Raw genomic sequence first — 20477 nt, forward strand, 5'->3', positions numbered from 1 at the left:
TATCCTAATAAAAATGTGCAAATCATCAGGGCAGTCTTTGCTTAATTTTTTATTAGGCATGTTTTGTTTTTTCCTTGCACAGATTCTGAAGACAAGCAAGTACAGCTGATCACTACACTGGACAACAAAGAAGTCGACCTGCTCACTCTGGAGTATATCAAAGTAATATGGGATACGTTACGTGAAAACATTTCAGAATATTTTCTATAAATATTTTAAAACTGTGGAAAATCACCTTAATTTTAAAGATTGGATGAATTTTTCTAGGCTGACAAGAATGGTCCCGACTTCAAGTCTCAATATAATAACACTGAGCAGCTCATCAAGGTGAGGGAAATGTTAATAACCTAGCAATAATATTTATTTTATTTACTTAATGTTCCCATTTTGTTATTTATAGCATGATGTTATTTAGGGCATGCTGAGAGATGATGAAATAGGCCACAGTTAACAGCAGTGTTTCTTCTACAGTAATTATTAATAATGGGTAGAAGAATCAAAATATCATTTCAGACAAAAAGGTTAATTTTCTTCATCAGGTGACCTTTTCATCACTGGATGTTCACCTCCATACGGAGGCTCTCCTCAATACCATGAACTTCCTCAGTAAGCTCCTTCCTGAATCTAATAAGAAGGAAGGACAGCAGGAGGAGCTTCCCACTATCCCTGAGGAAGACGATGCTGAAGCAGAGAAGGAGGAAGAGAAAAAGGAGGAAACTGCTGTAACCAAGAAAAAACGTAACTGATATTATCTGCACGCTGTTATTGTCTCACCATTTATGAGAACATTGTACTACTAGAGCAGATATTTCACAGTTAATGAAACAGATTTTCAGAGCAGTATCAAAGGTTAAATGTTACACTGGAAATACATTTCCTTTTTTTGCAGCTGTTCACAGGTAATGTCTTTATTTCTTGTCCTTCACCTTTTTCCCCCAGCTTCAAAAAGGTCAAAATTTGCAGATGTGGTTAATCTGCATATCAAAACTGATCTCCGCTGCCTTAAAGTTTTCATTCGAGGACAGAAGGCCAGGATCTCAGAGATCAGTATTGAAGGTATGAAAGAAATAGTTTTCTGTGTACTAGGTACTCTGGCAGTGCTTTCAATAGGATTTATTAATTGTTTATTATTTCTGCTATACTCTGCTGTATATAGAGTTTTCTAATGAACTTTTTCTAGTCAAATCTTCAATTCATTGTACAACTTGGGGCTTTCGTAATTGTCTAGGTCTGGTTTCCGAGGTTCTGATGAGGAAGAAGGGGATGGAGGTTTCGGCCAAATTGAAGAACATTGTGATTCTGGACTGTAACAAAGAAGCTTTTTACAAAAAGGTACCGACTGCTAGTGCTTATGAATGTTTACCATTGTACTTAAAAAAAAAACACAAAAGAAATGGTCATTGTTTCCCGCATTGATGTTTCTGGTCTTCATTTGTTATGTTTTTGTTTTGTGTCACTTGGTGATCATGTGGCACAGGCAAATCTGAATAACAACTTTTTCTGTGCCACTCTGTTTTTTCTAGGCTGTGTCCATAGCAGATAAGGAAGTGTTTCACTTCCACATGGTAAACTATACAGATGCGACTGAAGGAGATGCCTATCTGGACATGTCTAACGTTGACACTACTGTTACACTAAGTGTGGGCTGCATTCAGGTCATCTTCCTCAACAAGTTTCTCTCATCTATACTGGTAAGAATCACGTTTCTGGGCAGAATTAATCTGTTGCTCTTATCAATTTTTATCACATGTAAAACTGAAGTGGTGTTTTAATTTATTAGATAAGGTAATAATAAAATTATAATTATAAATATAATTATTTACGTTACCTCTATATATTTCTGCATTCCAACTTGATCTTATTAATTTTTCTCCAAAAATATTTTTCCCCACCCCATCTCCTTACAGGAGTTTGTCAATAACTTCCAGGAGGCTAAAGAGGCACTAACTGAGGTAACAGTTCAGGCTGCAGAAAAAGCAGCATCAGGCGTGAAAGAACTGGCTGAACGGACCACTCGGATCGCTCTTGATGTCCACTTCAATGCACCCATCATCTTCCTCCCCCAGTCCTCCTCTTCATCAAATGGCATTGTAGCTGACCTTGGTCTGCTTTCTATCAAAAATCGTTTTGCCAAGCAACCCTGTAAATCAGATGCCAGCATCCCACCTGTTGTGGATATAATGACTGTGAGACTGACTGACCTTAAGATGTTCAGGTCAGTTTCTGTGGGAGGTATTATTTAAAAAATATGCATGCTTGTGTTTGTGATTGATTAGAATTTGCAGTATTCCGACAGACCTTTGTAAATCTATGTTTTTGTTCCTTTCAGAGCCAAATTTAAAAATGAACGTTTTGAAGAAGAGATCCAACTGCTGAAGCCAGTGAGCCTAGACTTGGAAATCCGTAGAAATCTATCTTCCAGCTGGTACCACGAAATACCTGACATAGATATTGGGGTCCATCTAAAGCCCATGAGTGTAAGTATATATATATTCATATATCTTACCTGTTTGTTTGTTTTTTGATTTTTAATCCCACGATTGTGTAGAGGCTTATATTGAGAATTAAAAATAGTTTTATCAAAATCATCTCTCTATGTTCCCAACAGCTGCTCCTATGCCAGAATGACATGATCATTGTCCTGAGGACTCTGAATGAGAACCTGTCAGAGAAGTCTGATGCTGGTCCACCTCCAGCTGCTCTGCCTGCCACTGACCCGTCCTCTGACTCTGTATCCAACAAAGACTCCCAGGAGTCTGGCACCACTGGACCACCCAGCAGTAAGTTGTTGTTGTTGTATATGGTTATGTTTGATATGGTTATGTGTGTTTGGTAGAGCTTTAAATATAGACATATGATTTAACAGCCTGGTCAGATAACTTTTTACCAAAAAAAACAACAGAAAACAAAAAACAGATGAGTTGTTGTTTGACAGGGCATACTTACACAAAACTATGTAGCTAATGAAATCTGAAACATGTTCTCCTTAATTAGTGCACAATTCTGACTAAAATCCAGTAGCTTGTATTTTAATCCGAACTCTGCGCTCTGATTATGCTGTTAATAGGTAACACAGTGGTGACAGCTGCTGTTGTAGAGACACAGAAAAACAGCAAGCTGAGAAAGAACACACTGAAACTAAACTTCAAGTTTGACTCACTGACTGTGGTTCTGTACAGCTCCAATGAGGATAAGGTAATGCCAAGTCTGTTACATATGTACAAACATACACAAGTCATAACTACATCATAGAATTAGACTTGTCAGTCTGTATTTTGTGAGGCACGTTTAGTAAAGAAAGTCTGTGTAATTTCTGTTTTTAATAGCAGTTAGAACCACAACGTGAGCTGTCAGGCCCACATCATGACCAGTCACACCCACAACATGAGCCGTCAGACCCACATGATGAGCAGCTGAAGCTAGCAGAATTTACTCTGGGCACCATCTCCACCTCTGTCCACATGTACTCCGACAGCTCCATGAAGGCCTCAGTACAACTTGCTGAATGCCTTCTAGACGACAAGAGGCCAAAAGCCAAAAGTATCACCCCAAGGTACGGCTACCACTTATAAAGCTAGTGACACACACAAAAAAGCCATGTCTTGACGGATCAGTGTAAAGTAAATTATTTTATTGCGTTCACTCTTTTTTTTTCTCATAGTCCTATTTTGTTTTTCTCTAGGATGATGGCAATGTGTCCTGGTGCAGAACAGAACAACATGGTGGAAGTGAGCTATCGTCAAACCCGTGAAGGCACCACTTTAGATACAGTGGTGCAGGATGTGTATCTATGTGCCAGCATGGAATTTCTGCTCACGGTGGCCGATATCTTCCTTAAGGCCACCCAGCAGGGTTTTGGCCAAGTGCCACAACCCAAGAACAGTACTGGTGCTGGCGATAAGAAGAACATTAACTCATCGGTCACATCTAAAGAGTCTGGTGAGTTGACTTTATCAGTTTTAATGTTTTAATCTAGTTAACCGAAATCATCTCTTAATCGACAAGCTTAAACTGCCAAATTATTCCCATCTTTGTTTTGCCTTATGTTTATAAAACTTTCATTTTTGACTATTTCATTACAATACAACATTTTATAGATGCTTTAAAATAATATAGATGTTATATACATTTATATAGTGAGTCTAGATTATGAGTTTTGTGATTATCAAGTAGGGCTGCTCAATTAATCGAATTTTAATCACGATTACGATCTGGGCTTTCAACGATCATTAAAAATGACTGAGCCGATTATTAGCCCCTCCCTCATTTATCCGCGACACCTTAAAGGCCGGTCCGTGAAAATATTGTCGGCCATAAACCGGTCCGTGGCGCAAAAAAGGTTGGAGACCGCTGATTAAGAGGACCCGAGGGAAGCTCGGAAAGCTAAGCAGAAGTTATTTGGAGAGTGACTGCCGTTGGTTGAAAAGAGAGTTTAAAAAAAAAAACTTCAGTGGTGTTGCACACTATTTTATATAATTTTTTTAAAGTCATTGTTAACCCTTTAAAGCCGGTCAGAGCTGCATGCTCCGTTTTGCGTAACTATTGTTAAATCCCTGTAGAACCTGAACCGTGTAAGCTAGCGCAATAATTTGTTTTGCATATGAAACCGGAGGAGTTGTACTTACATCTGATGCCATCAGCTTGTCCTCGGTCACGGTTTCGTTCCACATATAGCTTTGCAAAAATTGCATAAAAAGCGCTTGCAGGAACAAAAACATAATATTCCAGAAACACGCTTTGCCGTTCCTATCAGCTGTTCGTAACACTTCCCACAGTGAAATGATGCACATGCTGTTTTCTTTGCAAATTTGCATCATAGGATTGTTTTTTGTTTTTCCTGCAGTATATAAAAATTGCTGTATCTCCAAAATAAAACTATGAAGACACTCAAAATAAATTTCCTGTGGTGGGAAACTATTTTTTGCAACTTTATTGTATTTAAAGTTTTGAGGGATAAACCTCTTAAATTTCTCCAAGTAGAAATATATGTAAACAAAACAAAAGCGATTTTCAATTTTTTTTGTAGTTTATTGCACTTTTTTGCAATTTATGTAATTACTATGGACTTAATGCATACATATTATTAAAATATGGGCTATAACAGTTGTATTGATGTATAGCAACTTGAAATGCTCCCACAAATGGCACTACAGCATGTAAAAAAATAATATAAGCTCTGGTGGACTTGGTTCTATAGTAGGTCTTAAAGGGTTAAATAAATATCGTCAAATAACCGTGATCTCAATTTCAGTGAAAATAATCGTGATTATCATTTTTGCCATAATCGAGCAGCCCTTTTATCAAGTTAAACTGGCGTATTCTAATTATTTAACGTGAAGTTTTACTCTAATGCTCTCTGTGCCTCCCAGCTACAGCTACAGCCACGGTAACAAAGACTGAAATGAATGTTGTGGTGCGAAACCCAGAGATTGTATTTGTAGCTGACCTGACTCGTGATGACGCCCCAGCTCTGGTGATGACCACATATTGTGAACTAGTAATGAAAAATGGTGGTGAAGGATCACGGACGACTGCTGTTATCAAGGACCTCAAGGTTTATATTTGGAATGTATTGTGGTAGTCAGAATTGCATGTTCAAAGAATTCAAAATTATGTATCCAGAGGAAAATGTTAATATTCCTTAACACATATTTAAAATTAAATATGATTAGGTTGGGTTTTTTTTTTAAACTGATCACTTTTGTTGTAGGTTGTTGCCTGTCCATTCTTAAGACAAAAGAGGAGAAACAATGTGACTACAGTGCTTCAGCCATGTGAGGTGTACTTCAAAAGTACTCAGTCTCCAACCTCCCCTCAGGCTATGGAGGTCACCATCAACGCTCTCTCACTTAAGGTATTTGTTTTGTTAATATTACATGTGGCCGCATATTTTGTTCTTCAAATTGAAATGATTGTGTTTTTGTTGCAGTTCCAGCTTCTTTGTTGTTAGCAAATGAAAGCCTTTTTTTTTAAAATTTGAACTTTTTGGGGTTAAACCACTGCCTTGTATGCATGCTTAATTAAATGAGACAGAAAGTCAATCCCTACATCTGGTTACAGCAGTGTGTTACCTTGGAAATACAGTTTTTTGATAAAAAAACGTTTCAGACTTTTGTTTCCTTGTAATGGATATAATAAGGGGGCATATTATTGTTGCTCTAACAGGACTGTATCTGCACGTGTTGATAAAAATTGTATCAAATGAAAGCAAATTTTAAAAGCAAGAAATTTATTTCTGTCGGGCAGAAACGCTTAACTTTAAGTAGCTTGCCCTACTACGCAGTCATTAGTTAAATATCTGGCGTAGCAACATGTCTCAACATCCAGTATGGGCTAGCTAGCTTAATTCTCAATAGACAGGAGTGTTTAGCTAACTTCTCCATCACTGGCGCAAGCTGGGTTTTTTTTTTTGTTTTGTTTTGTTTTTTCCGCCTAATCCTGAACCTAAGTCTTCATCATAGGCCACAATGTCATGCCACTTAGCCATACAGCAATGTGTTTGGTGTGATTTGTCATTCCTGTAGGACCTGATTGACTTGGCTGCTGTTGCTGCTTGCCACGTCTTGTTTACTCTGAGAGCCAGGCTTATGCAAGTAACCTTAAGTTTTATCTCCCATGTGTCTGACTCATGCACAGGTATCTCCAGTCATAATCAACACCGTGATTACTATCCAGTCAGCACTCACTCCAACAGCAGAGACCCCTGAGAAGCTGGACAGCCCTGTTGCTGTGAACCTGTGGGATAAGCAGAGTTGGAAGGAGCTCAAACTCTGGTTCCTAGAAGAAGATGACGATGAAGACACCAAATTAGTGACCTGCTTAATACCACAGGGAGAGTCCCTAAAGGTAATTATTAGCATTTTGGCTGAAATTATAATATGGTAAAGCTGACTGTATGCTGCCATATAATAACTTATGATTTGAATTTGCAAAATAATTGCAGGTGAACATCAGCTCAATCTGTGTGACTCTGGAGGCTGGAGTGGGACATCGCACCATCCCGATGCTTCTGGCAAAGTCCTCCTTCAAGGGAGATGTGGAGAACTGGTCCACGCTCATTAACTTATACAGTCAGCTTACCCTAGAGGTAACACAAACCAATAGACATGTGGTTCTTTTAATAAATTGTCTGCTGTTCATAATTTTTTTCTATTTAGTAATGCATTTTATTTTTAGGTTCACTATTATAATGAAGTGATGGGAGTGTGGGAGCCACTGCTGGAGCCCTTAGAAGATGAGACAAGAGATGGTTTCAGACCATGGGTGCTGAAACTGAAGGTACTCATGTATACTTGCATTCTGCATGTATATAGCATTCTTAAAAATAATACTTAAAAATACACATGGTGTGTCTAATACTTTACTGTCCTCTAACCAGATGAAAAAGAAACCTGTGAAGTACACAGAAATGTCAGATGAAGTGGATTCCAATATCCCAGACTACAAGACAGTCATTGTCATCGACAGTAAAGATCAGCTCAACATCACACTTTCCAAATGTGGACTGGCTATGCTGAGTAACCTGGGCACTGTAAGAAGTCTTTCAAAGGCTTGACAGAAAATACCTGTCTAGAGGTGTGTATCGATGTGTGATATGCATGTTTTTGTCCTTCTCCAGGCATTTGCTGAAGCTGCCAAACAGACAGCAGAGTGTTTTCAAAAGGATGAAGCTCCATTTGTAGTCAAAAACCGTCTTGGCCTACCAGTTTCTGTGCGCCACAGTGAGATGTTTTGTCCTGTTGGACAGCAGAGTATCGCTAACACTGTGAAGCTGCAGAATGGCGAATCCCTCGGAATGGACTATTCAACCACAACAGACACTGATCATTTCTCAGCAATGACCTCTTTGAGTGGAAAAGACTATTACATACAGCCTAGTGAGTTATACTTTACTATCACGGTTATGCTGAAAACAGACAGCTATGATATATCTACAGTTATCTCCAACTACACAAAGATAAAACATAAAAATATATGTTTTATGTGTTTTCTTTAAATTTTCTAATTAGCTATTGCTCTATTCTCTAAGAGTATATCTGACGGTGTTTGTTATTATTGTTGTTGTTGTTGTTGTCAGTCACCAAATTTTAAACTTCATGCCAGTCAGAAAGAGCCTGTACGTTCTATTTTCTTTCTTTTTCCAGCTCCAGATGGTCACACCTCAGCCAGTGTGATCCCTTTGATCAAAGTGGGCCGTGGAATGTACAGTGTAATGCACAACAACTCAGGAGTCACTCGTTTCCTGGTCTGTCAGATTTCCTCTGTAGAAGGCAGCAAGTACATCAAGATCCGCTCTCCTTTCCAGGTATGTAGGATGATCATTCCCATCATGTGTATATCATCCCGTGTAATTACAGTGAGCTGTCTCTCAAATTACATTAATTACAAACTCAGTGTAATTAAAGTTACCTTTTTATATAAAAGTCATTTAAAAAAACGTTCTTTTCAAAATGCACTCCAGCTTTTTGTTTGGGGGTAGCTGCTGCTGATATCCATGTTAATAAACATTTTATTAGGTACACCATGCTAGTACCAGGTTGGTCCCTCTGTTTCACTTCATAAATACCTTAATATTGGAACAGATTCAACAAGGTGCTCGAAAGAGTCCTCTAAAATTTTGGTCCATATTGTTTGAGATGATTTGAACTTTGGACATGGCACATTATCCTGGTGGAACTTGCACCCAGTATGGTCTTCTGGTGCTGTGGCCCATCTACTTCAAGGTTTAGCGTGGCTGCATTTAGAGATGCTGTTTGCATATCTTACCTGTATCAAGTTGTCTGAGCTACTGTTGCCTTAAAGCAGTCTGACCATTCTCCTCTGACCTCTGACATCAACAAGGCACCTTTGCCCAGGGAACTTTCTTTTCCACACCTCATCTGTAAACCCTGGAGATGGCTGTGTGGGCAACATTTCACATTTGAAATTTATAAACGGCGAATCACCGAAAACTGAGATTTTTACGTGTGGACGAGGAATACAGAGTTCGTCATGCAACATCTATCTATCTATCTATCTATCTATCTATCTATCTATCTATCTATCTATCTATCTATCTATCTATCTATCTATCTATCTATCTATCTATATATCTATATATATATATATATATATATATATAGAGACCCTGTACTGCTGTCTGAAGGGAGTGGCATATATTGTGTTAGAGTTTAGAATTGCACCCTCAGAGATCAATGTTCCAGACACTCAACTATCCTTTATTTAATCATTAAATGTAATTTATGATATTTTTGAACAATTTAGTGGCTCCACAGTGAAGTCTTTGTCTCTTAGTTTTTCACTATCAAGCGAAAGATCCTCTTTTCAATCCCGGGAGGAGACACAAATGCCTTTGGGGTTGCATCAGGAAGCATATTCAGTTTAGAAATCTCCTAAATTAAGCCTAGGAAGCTACCCACTGTGGGAACTCCCAATAAGTAGCTTTTAGTATATAAGCCAATATGCCCAGATAGATCTCTCAGATTAAGTTCAAGTGTCAGTAACCAGTAATTTGTTTTTGTTTTTTACTACGCAGCTCATCAATCATTTCTCAATACCATTCAACGTTTTTGAAGGACCAACCCTTCTGGGTACTGCCCTCCCTGCCGAGGAGTTCTGTGTGCCTCTGGACTCGTATAGGTAGGAGCAAATGCTTAAATTGGCCCACATATTTACGCACACAACTTAACTCACTCACTCTCTGTTTTATGTTTCCAGATCTTTTCTGTTTCTGTTCAACAACAAAAAACAATAACCTCTAACCTTTACTGCCCTTACCCTCCAAACAGGTCTGAGCTGAGCCTTCAGCCAGTAATAGAGAGCACAGATGATAGTCAGGGTGAGCAGTATGATTGCTCAGAAGGCTTCAGTTACGAGGACATTAACAACCTGGAGCCTGAGAAACGCCTACAGCAAATCTGCCGTCGCCGTGGAAACCAAGGTGGTGTGATGACCATCAACATTGTGCCATTAAAAGATGCAGTGATGTGCAAGGAGACCGGAGATGTTGGGGAGAATTTTGACGTGCCCTTCGTGCTTCACTTGTGGCCTTCCATCCTGCTACGCAACCTTCTGCCTTACACCATCACCTACAGTCTAAAGGTAGGATGCATGTAATAATCTGTACTCAGCTAGTCCATTAAACGTTGAAAAGTAACATACAAAGTGGGTTTATGTGAGTAAATGTTCAATAAAATAATAGTGTGTGTATTTTACAGCTGTATTTGCTCTGTTTAAAAGTGGGAAGTGTTCTTTGTTATGTAATGCTACCATAGGACCTCAGTCAGAGACCAGCACATTCACATTACTTAGGCATATGTGGATAATACTGCTTTATGTGTTGGATGTTTGTACTTTTATCATTAGTTTTTTTTAAAGCAGGGATTGCTCTGCATGACTTTACTTAATTTTGTAACTGTTTAAACATTAAGGCAGACCTTCCCAAAGTGTGGGGCCCGCCCCTTAGGGGGGGCGCAGAGCCATTGCAGGGGGGGCGCGGTATGGGGCGCCTACACAAACGCAAAGCAGGAGATGAAGCATAGCTGAATATGTTTCCAAACCAACTTCATTCTAAGCCAAAGACTAGAAAATATGGTGAAGCATATCTTCCCTTTGGTTTCACCTGCATAAGTGCTGAGGTAGGTCTCCCCTGCAGAATTGGTTTTCCCTGCGTCAGGAGCAGCGCTGGGCTGTTTAAATCATGGACAAACAGAATCCCACATTCTTGATTTTTAGTTCACAAACACTTCTCATAATGACTAACTACTCCTGGCATTTTGGAGATGTTAGCTCTTTATGCAGTAAAGTTACTGAGGGATACAAATAACATCAGGCTGATCCTGCCAGGATTTATTCCCTGGTTCAAATCACGGACAAACAGTATCCCACAGTTGTTTATGTTTTTAAACCCATTTTGCACAGAGAGGCATTTTTGGAAAAATGTATTGATAGCAATGTTGAATATTAAAACACATAAAATAAAACTACACGTAAAATAATTACACCGTGACGCCTCTGCCTTTCTAAATGGAGGGACAGTAACTGCGTGTGTATGTAAGCGTGTAAAACCTGCAGATTGTCAGATTAACAGTATTTTGTCTCTATCTGCCATTCTGCTATTCATCTCATGTAAACAATAACGTCGCGCACAGCGTGCCGTGAATAAAGGCACATACCTTTGACGTTGCATGACGAACTCTGTATTCCTCGTCCACACGTAAACGCAAAAAAGGAGTTTTAAAAAAATCTCAGTTTTCGGTGATTCGAAACGCCGTTTACGTGTGGACGAAACAGCTGCGTGTTCAAAAATACCCGTGTAGGTGTGGACGTAGCATAACAGAGTAAGTAGTTTATTTTATTACTACCTGTAATTTATTGCAGATTACTTGTATTTGCTTAATTGTTTACTAAATGTTTGAGGTGTGAAATAAACCGCAATGAAGCAAAATATGGGTGTGTGTGGTTGGAGGGTGTGTTTGTGCGTGTGCGTGCGCGAACATTTTTCTTGTAAAACAAGGGGGGGCCTAGCAAAAAAAGTTTGGGAACCACTGCATTAAGGTACTGAACCACTGGGACCACTGTGTACAACAGCAAATATCTAGTATGTATTTAACACCTCATTTGTAGACTTCTGTAACATTAAGCTGCAGAAGACTAGTTATATATGACATTTTCAGCTTCCTACATGGTAACTTGAAGTAAATATATTCATTCCATTAATCCAAAATAGGAAAAAAATCTGTTGACTCTATGCAGCAAAAAAACCCAAAAAACAAGCAATAGTTAATAAACCTAGTTTTGTCCAATGCTGGCATTTCTGTTTAGAAATTTTAACTGAAAGATAAGAAAATTCACTCACATTTAGATATTTAAAATGTCTCATTTTATACTTGGAAAAAAATATAGCAAAAATGTGTAATATGGAACTCTGTTATCTTAATTTAAGTAACTGGGGACTTTTTTTTTTCCAACCATTGTATTTTCTTTACAAGTTGGCATGAACTGAAAGCAGCAAGGTAGAAGTTTCAAATGCAGAGACACCTTTTGTTTTCTTCATCCTGTTGCTCAACAGAACAGTGGAATCTCTGCACCTGAGGCTACTTTGGACCCTGGTCACTCTGCTCAGCTTCACACTGGAGTCATCAACCAGTCAAGTCTTGATCTTCGCTTGATTGAGTACTTGGCTCAGGATTGGTCTTCTGTATATAGGTGTGACTTAATCTCTTTTTTTTGTTATTGACACATTTTTTCTATTTATTGTATGCTGATCTTAAATAACATGACAAAAAAATTCTGATGCATAGTTATATTTATAGGAGAGACATGCAGTCTCCATTAAATTGTTTCACATTTCTGATACAAACAAACAATTATTGTCTTGTACAGACTCAACAGTGATCAGGAAGAGATCACCTTCATTGTGTTCAAGTCTCTAAGAGAGGATGCAGACGAAGATGGAGATGCAGTGGAGAGGAAGAGGGCTGAGCTGGATATAGCAGTTCATGTTAAATATGATCTGGGGCAGATGGTGGTTGCTATCCATTCACCGTACTGGATGATAAATAAGACGGACAGGTTGTTGCAGTACAAGGCTGATGACATTCACCGCAAACATCCCATGGACTACAAGATGCCGTTGCTCTTTTCATTCAAGCCTCGGTACTTCTTGCGAAACAATAAGGTATTTATTTTAAGTCAGTCTTACTGAAAGCTCTTTAAAAGAAACATGTTTGATTATTGTTCACAGTGGTCCCAGTGGTTCAGTACATTTATTAGATTAAATTATTTCCTCCCCCAGGTTCGTCTTATGATCTCAGAAAGTGAACTATCTGATGAATTCTCTCTGGACACAGTTGGGAGCCACGGGGATGTGAAATGCAAAGGCAGATTCAAAGATTATCTGGTAAGATTTGAAATTTTATCTCTTTATATAAAAATGTGAAAAAAATATGTAAAGGAAGAGGTTGGCGAAGAAAAAGTGGGATAGTCAGGGATTGGCTCTGAGCCGCTTCTTGTTTGCACTGGAGATGGACAGGTTGACAGATGAGGTCAGGCAGGAGTTGGCGTGGACTGTGATGTTTGCAGATGGCATTTTGATCTACAATGAGAGTAGGGAAGAGGTGGAAGCATGCTATGGAGAGAAGAGGAATGATAGTCAGTGGGAGAAAGACCAAATCCATTTGTGTGGATGAGAGGAAGGCAGGTGGAATGGTGAAAATGTTGAGAGGGAAAGTAGATGAGGGATAGGGTGAGATGGAGGCAGAGGATCCAAAGAGGCAGGTGTATTGGATATGTACTTTTTTATGTAATATGTCTGTCTTATTCTCTGTCTTATTTCAGGTCGGTGTGAAGATCGATGCAAGCAGTTTCAGTCTGACCCGCATTGTGACCTTTGTGCCCTTCTACATGCTGGTCAACAGAACTAAGCACAGTGTGTTCATATGCGAAGACGGGCAAGAAACTTGGACTGAGGCAAAACCAGAAGAGGTCAGAGCCTGTTCAGATTTTTCTCTTTTTGAACAATGCAGGTTAAGGTCTTGGTTTTGGTTTGAGTATATCATAGACACAAGATCCTGGGTATTCTTACATTTAACTTTATAAATAGGTGTGATGTAACAACTGAACATGTGTGCTTATTGATTTCTATAAATTTAATGTGACTAAAGGTTTCTTGTGCATAAAAATGCTTTATTTAAAGATCATGTCTTGATAAAGTTTTAAAATGTATTTACCTACTGATAATCTGACAAGAAGCATTTAGCATATTGTTTTTTTTTTCCTCACATTTAGTCAGCCATCCCTTTCTGGCCTGAGAGTGACACTAAGAAGCTTAAAATTAAAGTAGAAGCTTCCTTATCGCCTCCAGTGACTATCGACTTCAAACGACCAGAGAACTGCTTATTGCTACATCTGGACAACAAAGTAAGCAGAAATGCACATAGTTAATAATATTTGTGTGTGCATATAAGTTTGTTTTTGTTTGTTTGTTTGTTTGTTTTTTTACATAATGTGTAATTGAGGTGATTAACATGATTTTCACACACATGCCTTTTTGTATTACGGCTTTCAGACTGTTGCTTGTTTCTTTTGTGTAGGCGGGTGGGATTATAGTAGACATGAATCTGTCGGAACACTCGGCCACTATTCAATTTTCTGACTACCATGATGGCGCAGCCCCTTTCCTCATCATCAACCACACTAAAAATCAGACTCTTCAGTTCCATCAGAGGTGAGAGAACCAAGGGGCACAGTTAAAAGGAAATATAGAAAATGTTTTAGGTTTGTTTTTTTTTAGGTTTCACTAACAGCAATTGTTTGCAGAAAAGTTGGTGTTTTCCATTCAGACCATTTGCAACCATAACAGCTTACTAGTGAACAAAGCAATCACAACGTGGGTATTTGTTGAGCACTATCTTTGCAACTGATTTCACTCAGCTACAGCCAAAAACCTCCATCAACCATTTGTCAACCGGTTGTCCTTAGCAACTAGGGGTTGCCAGAGGGTTGCAAACTGGCCTCTAGGCCCCTGTCACTGAGGTTTAAACTGTTTTTATGAAATTCTGTTTCCTAGGGACTTTCAGTGTTTAGTTAAAGTGTTGTTGTTTTTTTAAATATTCTGTCATACTGTTTGTTAGCATTAGTGTAGATCTTTGGTGTTGTCTGTAACTGTGTTTTTGAAATACTTTCAAAATGCAAAATGTTTCTTTTCAGTTAGATTTTTTGTGTGTGCCACATTCACCCTAATATTAGGTGCTCTATCCAGAAGTAGGATATTTTTGTGGCAAATGTACTTATAAAACCTTTTCTTAGTGTTCTAGTTATTTCTGTGTCTTGTTTTTATCCGTTTTATGAACAGCAGCCATTAATTTTACAGGTTTCGTCACGCAAAACATTTCCATTTCCATGTTTTATTGACATGTGTCTTTGCATATTTGTTGAGTAACAATATTGTTCTTCTGTTCCAGTTGCCTCAAACAGTTAAGTTAATAATAATTGCCTGTGATTATTTTTGCTGATAGCAGTTTGTTTGTGTGTTGTGGGTCATGCAGTGTCCGGACAGAATCCTCGTGGGTGGCTGACGAGATACTTGACCTCTCCTTCTCAGTGGAGGAGGACAGGTAGAAAATATGAAAAAGGGAAACTCCTCTGACAAACTCTGAACTCAAAATAAAGATAGAAATGAGGAACAGGAATTACAAAAGAGAACCATCAGTGTAGTTACATTGTCATCACCAGAGAAAAGTTATTTCCTATAGGAAGTAATCAGTCTAGTAAACTTTGACAAAGGTAAAAGAAAAACAATTTAAACACACATCAGTACATTTGGTTATTTAAACTGCACTATGAGTAACGCATGGGTGGTTTCATATTAGCTCCCACAGGATCATCTAAGCTTTGCCTAAAAAAATCCAGTGGAAAGAGTTTAGCAAAACCTCAAGTCTGTCATTAGTTAAAAAAATAGAAGAAGGTAGGGGTGTTTTTAGACATTTTTCTAACATCATTTTTTGAAGGCTAGATTTAAAATGCCATCGTCTAGAAAAATAATTGAGCTAGGTCTTTGAAAAATTTCGGACTCATTATCTGGTACCGTGGCTCTTTGCATGTTGACTTGTAGGAGCATAGCTCAGGTTAACATAGAATGATGAATACCTGATGTTCCAAAAATATTTAGGTGTCTGATCTCTGGCAGCAGATTTCGAGACCTATAGAAACCACAGTTTTGTAGGTGTGGGACTTCAAATTTCTTTATAGCTTCTCTTATACAATTCACATAAGTAAGTAAAACAGTGGGTATATAAAAAAATGAAAGAGGGAATGTGGGCGAAGCCAAGAGGAAGGATCAAGTATATCACGAAGATGTCTCCAATCATTAACCAGAGTTAACTAAATATGCAAACGATGCAGCAGCTAATCATGGTTTGTTCTCGATGTTACATTAATGGTTCATTTGAGTGCAGAGTGTGGTCAGATGGATGAGTGTAGATAAACTGAAGTATAAAAAAGATCCTTTGAGCTCTGATTCTAGTTTGCCTCTGTACTCTGCTCCCTTAACTAAAGTTATATTAGTTGTATTTAGGAATCACTGTACTTTCAATATTTCCTTTTAGTGTATATCATGGCCTACTTCTGCCATATTCAAACTCTGTTTTTTAAGTACAGTGGAACCCCGACTTACGAAATTAATTCGTTCCCAAGGGTAAGTCGTAGGTCAAAAATTTTCGTAAGTCGAAGCACCCATTGCGCCTTTTGAGTGAGGCGATGCTGAACGATAGGCTAATTGCTAACTAGAACAACAATACGTCATTCAAGTGGAACAGCGAAGCACAAGTACAGAAGCCAAGGGGTTGTCACATGATTCGGAAGGCATTGTGGGCATTGTAGGCTCAGCCAATCAGAGCCAGCGGATTTCGTAACACGGGCAGAAATATTGCCGTTCAGTGCCTTCGTAACTTGAATTTTTCGTGGAACGGGGTATTCGTAAGTCGGGGTTCCACTGTACATAACATAATGCCACTGACTGTCACAGTTTCAGTTTTCTATTTATAAAAGACCTACACCATTACCCAGTTATTTTTTTTTACTGATCTACCGGAAATTTACACAGATCTAAAGGAGCAGAATACAAATCTTAAGCCATTTACTCAGTGTTGCTTTCATCTGTGTTATGATCTTATAGAAAAATGTGAATGCTGCTGACTGGATGGGATTCCTCCAAAGGAATCACACCACCTGCTTCTTCCTGTAGTGCTGTCGACTAGTGCTTTTTATACCCTTTTGTAGATTCCAGCTTCGCCACTTCTTCCTTCAGTCTTCATTTTATGATCCATTGAATATTTGTTTCAGAATCCTCACTAATATGTGAACGTGCATATTTGAGCCTTTTATTTCCAGGAATTTGGGGACCTCTGGGTGACATATTTCTGTCTTTTGATGAAAATTGCTGCTGCAGGCTGAGAGACAACTCAGAGAAAATGATTGCTGGCATGGTCCTTGATTGTGGTGGAGGGGCTCTGTTGTATTTTCAAAGTCAATAATTGTTTTGCTTTGTTTCATTTTTGGTAGCTTTAACTCATGTTGCTGATACATACGGCATGTGTCTGTCTTGGTGGGTTTGTGTACATGCAGCTCTCAGAAAAAGGCGGAGCATGAGGAGCTGGAGGCTGGGAAAGCTGTGTACTACACCTGGACTGAGCCCACTGGGTCACGAGCGCTCTCCTGGAAATGCAGCACTTACTCTGGGACACTAAAGAGTGAAGAGGTACTGCACGTGTCAGAATAATAACTGTCTGAATAATAATGTTTATCAGTAATCCTTTTTTCCCCCAAAAACAAATATCTTACATTTCCCAAATAAAATCAGTTTCTGCTGAACGTATTTTTAAAAAAAAGCAGTATTTGCTGTCTTAGGTATAAATTTGATTAGGCTGGCTTTACTTTAAGATTTGCATATTAAAAGTCTATCATAGGTTCATTCATAAATGAAATCCTGAGGGGGAAAAAAGGCTGTACTGTTTGCGAAAGCAGGTAATTATGAGCTTACTGAATGTGAACCTGCTGGTTTTTAGATACCCTGTGACTGCTGAGACTTTTTGCACCTATTCATGTACTTCACACCTTACAGTAACCCGTGAATATATATAGATAATAAAAAGTAGTAAAGTAGTATCACCTTTGCAAATTCATTGTTAATAACTGTAAATATGTTATTGGTGGTGATGAATCGTTCATAAATTTGATTACCTTTAGTTTAAAACTGTATAGATACAGATCATGTAAATCTGGATCATCCATCCATCCATCTTCTTCCGCTTTATCCGGGGCCGGGTCCCGGGGGCAGCAGCCTAAGCAGAGAAGCCCAGACCTCCCTCTCCCCAGCCACCTCCTCCAGCTTATCCGGGGGAATACCAAGGCGTTCCCAGGCCAGCCGAGAGATATAATCTCTCCAGCGTGTCCTGGGTCTGCCCCGGGGCCTCCTCCTGGTGGGACATGCCCGGAACACCTCGCCCAGGAGGCATCCATGTCAGATGGCCGAACCACCTCAGCTGGCTCCTTTCGATGGAAGAGTATCTAAATAAAGATTAAAGATACTGAAGTTTATACGCTTTGTCTTTTAGGACCTGCGAGAGGACGTAAACAAGGAGGGCAAACTTTTTGTGATTTCCTTTTATGAAGGTAAAGTTGAATGATCTAAAATCTGCCAGTGCTTAATTGTTGCCATATTGTAGTAATATAATCTCTAGAACTGTTAAAAAATATATATATATATTAAAAAACACAGTTTTCTGGCAGGATGTTGGCGTTATGAACTGCAAGTCTGACTCATTTCTAAGGTTTTATTTATCCCTGATTCATTTTGTAATGGTAATGAACAACAACTTTCCTTTGGGTTACAAAAGAAATGTGTGTTATTTATTTTATTTATCTGTTCTAAGGTCTCCAGCGTGTTGTGCTGTTCACTGAGGAGCGACGGGTCTTCAAGATGCTCTGTGACAATGAGAAGGTGCAGGTTGCTCAACAGGAAATCATCCTGACACTACGGCATGTGGGCCTATCGCTGGTGAACAACAGCACCAACCAAGAGGTTGCCTTCATTGGGATCACAAGGTGCTGCGCTTTTGTGTTTGCTTAATAAATAGTTAAAGTAGAATTAAAGTAAACTCTAATTTGCAGGTGCCATGTAGCCCATCTGTTTCAAGCCTTGTTCTGCACTCAGAAATGTTCATCTGCAGATCTTGGTTAAATCAAGTGCTTATTGGAGTTATTCCTGCCTTTTTATGAGGTGGAAGGAGTCGATCATTCTGCTCCTGCCTCTGGGATTAACAAGACATTTTATATTTTCAGTTGTTTTTTGTTTTGTTTGTTTTTTCAAGACCATTCTCTGAAAAACCTAGAGATGGTTTCGTGGGAAAGTCCAAGTAGATCAGCAGTGTGGCACCATCTGACAACAATAATCACTTAAATCCTGTGTTTTTTATTTTGATGCTAGGTGTGAAATGCAGCAGGTCGTTATGACCATCTCTACACTCCTAAAATTTATTTATTTATTTTTTTTAAAAGCGCCTTTTGATGTACACATTAGATAGCTGGTTTAACGAGCAGTTCAACAGGTGTACCTAACAAAGTGAGTGTATAAATTTTTATCTATAAATTATGTTTTCTTGCTTAACTAATCTGAGACTTTCATTTCTTTCCTCTTTTATTTAAGCTCTGATGTTGTGTGGGAATTCAAACCTAAGAAGAAGAGTCGATGGAAGCCTCTGACCATTAAAGAAGCTGAAATTATGGAGGACAAGTTCAAAGACTACCAGGAATCTGGGGCCGTAGACAAGGCAATTTTCGATCTGGAAAACGGCTTTCAGGTTAAATATTGCAATTAGTTTTATTCTGTCATATGAAAATGGTGGATAAAAGCAAATGAAAATAGTTGGTTTTAGATTATCCACATAGCATGTAAACTCGTTCATAAAACTGGATTTGAAATTGCACATGATAATGGGATAATTATCATTACTGTTGAATTTTTTTTGTCATTGTCTCCCAGGTGTTCTTTAATCCCACTGGCCAGGACATGCAGATAATGAAGCCATGTGATGCTCCTCTTAGGAGGCACTTCTTGCCGGGTGTGAAGGTGGAGTACAGCATTTCACCACGACAGAGCGCCTATCGTATCCAAGTTCACCGGATACAGGTGAAAAAATTTTATTCAATTTACAATAATTATTGAAAAAGAAGATCAAGCAAGTTAGCTAAAGGCTTTTCTTAATTGCCTTTTCGTAGCTGTGTAGCTCTGTTTGGTCTGTGCACTAAACAGACCTGTGTCCTTTCCTTCTACAGATCCAGAATCAGCTACCTGGGGCCATCTTCCCTTACGTTTTTTACCCCGTGAAACTGCCAAAGTCTGTCGCCATGGAGACAGGTCTGTTAATGCAGGTTTTTTGTTATCTGTTTATTTACAATAATAGACTATTTTAGCTCTTTCGTCTTTATTATCATACTCTATACATATTTTTCCACAGAACCCAAACCTCTAACTGATATCAGCATTGTTACCCGAGCAGCGGGGCACTCTGACATCTCACGCATCAAGTAATTGTTTTTCTTTTCTCACTGTCTCCTCAAATTATGTTTTTCTAGCTGATATTCATTGTTATTGTATATGGAGGTCAGGATCATGATCTACCTGGTAGATTATGATCTACCAGACAAATAAATGTATTATTTGTCCTTTTTAAGACCAATAATATATTTGGGTGAGCTGAAATCTTACAATTCTCTGTTAACCGAAAGTTTAACTCCTAAAATTTGCTCTCATTTATACTCGTCTAAGTCCTGATTTCTGTTCGCCTCAGGTACTTTGTGGTTTTAATTCAGGAGATGGATCTAAAACTTGATCTGGGCTTCCTGTACGCCATCCTGGAGCTGTTCTCCCTAGAGAACGACAGCATAACGAGCGCAGAACAGGAGGTCGGCTACACGCA

General features: G+C 38.8%; 1 protein-coding gene across 5 annotated transcripts in view; it reads left to right on the plus strand.

Annotated features, from left to right (window-relative positions):
* vps13a (vacuolar protein sorting 13 homolog A) overlaps window positions 1-20477 on the plus strand; it is a 43136-nt gene that overhangs the window by 12244 nt on the left and 10415 nt on the right. For 3 of the 5 annotated variants that reach the window (XM_085294539.1, XM_085294540.1, XM_085294536.1), the window contains exons 27-63: window positions 83-162; window positions 268-327; window positions 540-738; window positions 940-1056; window positions 1229-1332; window positions 1524-1691; window positions 1908-2215; window positions 2330-2477; window positions 2609-2780; window positions 3068-3195; window positions 3327-3553; window positions 3683-3939; window positions 5370-5554; window positions 5711-5854; window positions 6637-6846; window positions 6944-7087; window positions 7177-7278; window positions 7379-7531; window positions 7619-7877; window positions 8145-8305; window positions 9536-9639; window positions 9789-10101; window positions 12071-12207; window positions 12385-12679; window positions 12797-12901; window positions 13339-13485; window positions 13789-13920; window positions 14094-14227; window positions 15048-15116; window positions 17125-17257; window positions 18114-18171; window positions 18432-18603; window positions 19205-19358; window positions 19541-19687; window positions 19834-19915; window positions 20016-20085; window positions 20349-20463. In XM_085294539.1, coding sequence (XP_085150665.1) covers window positions 83-162; window positions 268-327; window positions 540-738; window positions 940-1056; window positions 1229-1332; window positions 1524-1691; window positions 1908-2215; window positions 2330-2477; window positions 2609-2780; window positions 3068-3195; window positions 3327-3553; window positions 3683-3939; window positions 5370-5554; window positions 5711-5854; window positions 6637-6846; window positions 6944-7087; window positions 7177-7278; window positions 7379-7531; window positions 7619-7877; window positions 8145-8305; window positions 9536-9639; window positions 9789-10101; window positions 12071-12207; window positions 12385-12679; window positions 12797-12901; window positions 13339-13485; window positions 13789-13920; window positions 14094-14227; window positions 15048-15116; window positions 17125-17257; window positions 18114-18171; window positions 18432-18603; window positions 19205-19358; window positions 19541-19687; window positions 19834-19915; window positions 20016-20085; window positions 20349-20463 — 5693 coding nt within the window. The remainder of the gene's footprint in view (window positions 1-82; window positions 163-267; window positions 328-539; window positions 739-939; window positions 1057-1228; window positions 1333-1523; window positions 1692-1907; window positions 2216-2329; window positions 2478-2608; window positions 2781-3067; window positions 3196-3326; window positions 3554-3682; window positions 3940-5369; window positions 5555-5710; window positions 5855-6636; window positions 6847-6943; window positions 7088-7176; window positions 7279-7378; window positions 7532-7618; window positions 7878-8144; window positions 8306-9535; window positions 9640-9788; window positions 10102-12070; window positions 12208-12384; window positions 12680-12796; window positions 12902-13338; window positions 13486-13788; window positions 13921-14093; window positions 14228-15047; window positions 15117-17124; window positions 17258-18113; window positions 18172-18431; window positions 18604-19204; window positions 19359-19540; window positions 19688-19833; window positions 19916-20015; window positions 20086-20348; window positions 20464-20477) is intronic. The other 2 variants (XM_085294537.1, XM_085294538.1) reach the window with 2 other exon arrangements.

Source organism: Mchenga conophoros, linkage group LG12, assembly GCF_057382185.1.
Source record: "Mchenga conophoros isolate Kocher_MC1m ecotype Shallow Benthic linkage group LG12, M_conophoros_male_GT1.1, whole genome shotgun sequence".
Lineage (NCBI taxonomy): Eukaryota > Metazoa > Chordata > Actinopteri > Cichliformes > Cichlidae > Mchenga > Mchenga conophoros.